Here is a 4,288-nt window from a genome sequence, read left to right as displayed (position 1 = left end):
CAACTGCCAAATTTAGGGTTTCAAAATTGCTAGGTGGCAGCCACTGCCAAGTTAAGGGGCAGAGGGGGAGGCTGACTAGGGGACTGAACCAAGGTGCAAACTCAACCAATTATACCTCTGTTCATAAACTAAGGGTTACGATCTCCCCAGTAAGCCAAGTTGATATCCACTGTGAAAGCCTAGTGCCATACCTGGAAGCCCTGGAGTATATGACTTAATCCTAGCAGCATCTGTCTTTGCTTCTACCCCAAGCCCACAGTTATACTCCTTTATTGGCAAAGTGGGGCTAGACAGTCACTTCTGGGGAACAGTAAAGTAGCACCTGGTAGCTGAAAGGCACTGGGTTTGGCCCTTGTGCCCTGAAGAACCTGGGCACCACATCCAAAGTCACGTTCCACTTAAAAGAACAAGTAGGAAAGATGTTGGGATGCTTCATCCTACATGCATAGGTCAGCATAAGGCCTCAGGTTTCAGTGTCCACTCCAACTCCAGGAAGCTGCCTGGTATGTTCTGGACAAATAAAAGGACTTTAGGCTCTTCCTTGCTTACAGCCATATTTCCAGAGATGATGCCGGTCCTGAACTATCCCAAGTAATGTCTAGCTAGGCCTATAGCAGCACTACTGTGTGTGGAGCTTGAACGGAAAAGGCACCAAGTTTGCTTGCTATCTTGCCCCTAGCCTGCCTGTCCTTCTCCTCAGCATTACCTTCCACAGGACCTGGATCCACTTTGGCTCTCTCAAGGAGAAACCAAAGGCAAATCTCTCCCACAGGGGTCAAAGTGGAAGCCAGCTCCCCCTGGGCACTTAGCCTGGCTAATAAAGTGGCAGTGCAGTGAAGAACAACTATTTAGCTCCTACAGAAAGTGTCCTGTGTCTCTGCTCAGGCCCTTTTAGCAGCAAAAGGTTGCCAACCCCTGGCTTAAAATGTTTTGAACAAAATCTGGGGGCTGTTCCAGGCCAACCAGCCAGCTCCTGCAGCTCTTGGCCATACACCAGAGCAGAAGAGTTATCCATGAGAAATGTAGAGGAGGAGGAGAAAATGCTTGGCTTGTGACATATACCTGTCCACTGCTGCTCAATGGCTCGAATATGTGCATCAGTGAATTTCCAGTAATGTGCCAGCTTCTTCCATTCATTGGGTTTGAGGTATTTCGTAGCTAATCTCCACATCACCGAGCGAATGTGTTGCGTTTCCAGCCTGTGATCTTGCTTAAAGGTCAAGTGTTTTGCTATCCAGGAGTCTGAGTCGCTGTTCAGATTGTCCTGCCGAGTTAAGAGAGGAGCTTCAGTGCTGGTTTTTTATTCAGGGAAGGAAAACACAGGAACCTGGAGTGCAGCGTTCCTTTGTGTTCGAGAAGCAGTTTAACTTCCCTGCTGGCAGCAACGTGCAATACTGCATGTCGCTTCTGTTTGCCCACAATACAGCCAATTATCCTATGCTGATGTTCACACTGCAGCAGGATACAATGACTCTGTATTGTTAGCAAGATCAACCCCAGTAACAATTCCTGGCCTAAAGCCTACAAGTGCTGCTCTACCAAGAGGCTGCCTGTGCTTCCACTAGTACTTGCCAATCCATCACATCCCACATCTCTGGCAGACTGGGTGTCTCAGAGTTCATTCTGAAACAGCATATTTCTGTTTTATTAACTTGATGGTTTCATGCCTTGTTTAATAAGTGCTGTGAATGACACCATTGCTATGCCAGTCAACGCAGATAATGATTTGCATTTCAACGGTGCCTTCTGTTGGAGACTCTTGAATAGACCCAGAAACGATCATTCAATCCCCAGCTCCCCGGTGATAAAGGAAGCACTATTCTTACTTTTGCACACACACAAAAGAGCAATTGAGGACTCTGCCAAAGGCCCCTCAGGCAGTCTAAAGGCCTGGTGCAGAACACACTGTGCCTCTTCCTCCAAACCCCCTACCGGGATGTAAGACAGCACCTAAACAGCTTAGATATCCAACTTCCAATGGGCTTTCTTTATTAAACTCCCAAGCTCACTTGCCTGCTGGATGATGCTGGGCCAAGCAGTTTCCCTACCTATAAATGGAGGGTAATGATGCTGATCCTCCCCTCTAACATGCCCTAAGATCTACTGTCTGAGAATCTCTAAGACTCTGGCCCTCCAGGACAGGCTGGGATGTCTAGCAGCAGGTGCCAAGATCAGGAAGCAGGTCTGTTGTAAAGCTGTTTGGCCTCTTTTATAAAACAGGTGGTGAAAAAAAAAAGATGTTCATCATGCAGTCTGGTGCATTTCTTTCCCCCTTGTACCTCTGAGCATAGCACATCGCATGCCGTCTCAACTGCTGTGTAAAGCTTCATCTTGACAAACTGGAGGTCTTTGAAGATGCTCAGCTCAACACAAGCTGCCTACCTTTTCCCATTTGTAAAACCGATCTGCTTTAATAATCATATCTGCTAAGTTGATGTGGTTTCCCCGGGCTGCTACATCCAGAGAGGTTTTCCCTTGCTGAAAAAACAAAGTTAGAAAAACACAGGCTATTGATCACGTGTGCAGAAGAGGTACAGTTACTAATCTTCTGTCTGTCTCAGGTGCATGGCTGGTCCTTAGAGCTGCTCTAGTCACACACCCTGCAATCTTCAGTGAATTGGTTTCCTCCATAACCTGGTGAGGGAGGGCAAAGATAATGACCGTGGGAATAACGTACTGGGCTGGGACAACAGAGTCCTGGGCTCTAGTTATGGTTTGTATTGGCCTTCTGGGTGCCCTTGGGTAAAATGTTTAACTGCCCTATGCCTGAGTCTCCCATCTAGGAAATGGGGATAAGGGGTGGCAGTACCTGGGTCTGCTTGCTACAGTATGTAGGCATCTACTTGGGAAATGTGTTGTACAAGATCTGGGTGTTGTGACCATCCTTGCTGAGCAGCTGGAGAGCTGAGACCCAGAGAAACAATAAGTACTGCATGCTGCGGACTTGAGTACAATTGCAGCTTGTATAGATGAATCAGAAACAGCTTTAAGCTAATTAGATTGGCACCACCATTGAAGCTCAGGGGTGGGCAAGATGCGGCCCGTGAGACGGCCCACGGGGCCCCTAAAAAATTTAGAAAATTAATATTTATCTGCCCCTGTCACGTGGCCCTCGATGGCTTGCCAAAACTCAGTAAGCGGCCCTCCGCCTGAAATAACTGCTCACCCCTGTTGTAGCTGCAGCCCAGGTATGTACCTAGTGCGCCCAGCAGTCTGTGCTGACCTCATCCACACTGTTCTTGGTTTTAAAGTTGGCCAGAATAAAGCCAGCTTGAGACAAGGCCTCTCCAGCTGCAGTCACGCCACAGCCCTCCCCGGGTGACATCCACATAGGAGTCAAAGCAGCTGCCCTCTCACCACCATCCTCCTAACAGCATCTAATAAGAGCATTCCTCTGGGTGTCACTGGGTATACATCAATAGGATGTAACATTCATTAATACAGTCTTTCATGGTGCTTAAATTACTTATGTTAATTGTAACCCCAGGATAATTGTTACCACAGGGTCCACTGCAACCCCCTCTGCCAAGCAGGAGCGGCCACAGTTTGTTCCTGAGTACCTTAAAGCACACCGCTCAGAGACCTGGTGGGTTCACCGCACTTTACAAACACCAGCTCCAGAACAAATGCTTGGCCCCAGTGCTTTTGAACACGCGCTCAGCATTTCAAGTCGGAGGCATCTTGCAGCTGTTTTGCTCAACAGGTTCACTGAGGTGCATGAAACTGAACTGACCAGTGCTGTCTCATGAGTTTTAGTTGTGCATGTATGAACAAGTCTGATTAAACACTACTTGGGAGGAAACAGCATGTTGACACGACTATTAACGCAGTATCTGAACTCCCTCGTATGTTCCTGGGCGTGGTATTTGTATGTATCCCTAGTAGGCACAATTTATATATATATTATTATGTGTAAGAGACCTAGAGAGAGAGGACAGTTATTGGAAATAAATGCAGCAAGCCAGGAGGGTGATTCTGTGTGGGGGTGAAGCACAGTCCTCTGCTTTGCACATGTGCCTGGTCTTAGTGTAGTGCCAAGAGCTGCCAGTTGGTGGTAGCAGCCACATTTTGGTTCCAGACTAAGACCCAGTCAGGCTGGGTTTGGCTTTTAATTAATGATTTCATAGACATTAGGGCTGGAAAGGACCTTGAGAGATCATCAGATCCAGCCCCCTGCCCAAGGGGGAGGAAGTCAGCTACACAGTAGGGGCGGGGGATACAAGTGGCAGGGATAACTCATGACTGAAGCAGGACAAACCTAGAATCTCTAAATCCAGTGCTTTTCAAC

At 47.7% G+C, this 4,288-nt stretch overlaps 1 protein-coding gene across 1 annotated transcript in view; it reads right to left on the bottom strand.

The window, feature by feature from the left end:
* The window catches only part of ANKDD1A (ankyrin repeat and death domain containing 1A), a 20,975-nt gene that overhangs the window by 3,017 nt on the left and 13,670 nt on the right, over positions 1-4,288 (bottom strand). The window contains exons 11-12 of the mRNA XM_019533805.1: positions 2,383-2,478; positions 1,063-1,264 (exon numbers count right to left, since the gene is read on the bottom strand). Of these exons, the coding sequence (XP_019389350.1) occupies positions 1,063-1,264; positions 2,383-2,478 (298 nt within the window). The remainder of the gene's footprint in view (positions 1-1,062; positions 1,265-2,382; positions 2,479-4,288) is intronic.

The sequence above is a fragment of the Crocodylus porosus genome, unplaced genomic scaffold (genome assembly GCF_001723895.1).
Source record: "Crocodylus porosus isolate Cpor-Errol unplaced genomic scaffold, CroPor_comp1, whole genome shotgun sequence".
Taxonomy (NCBI): Eukaryota; Metazoa; Chordata; order Crocodylia; family Crocodylidae; genus Crocodylus; species Crocodylus porosus.
This window is presented reverse-complemented; position numbering and strand designations above follow the sequence as displayed.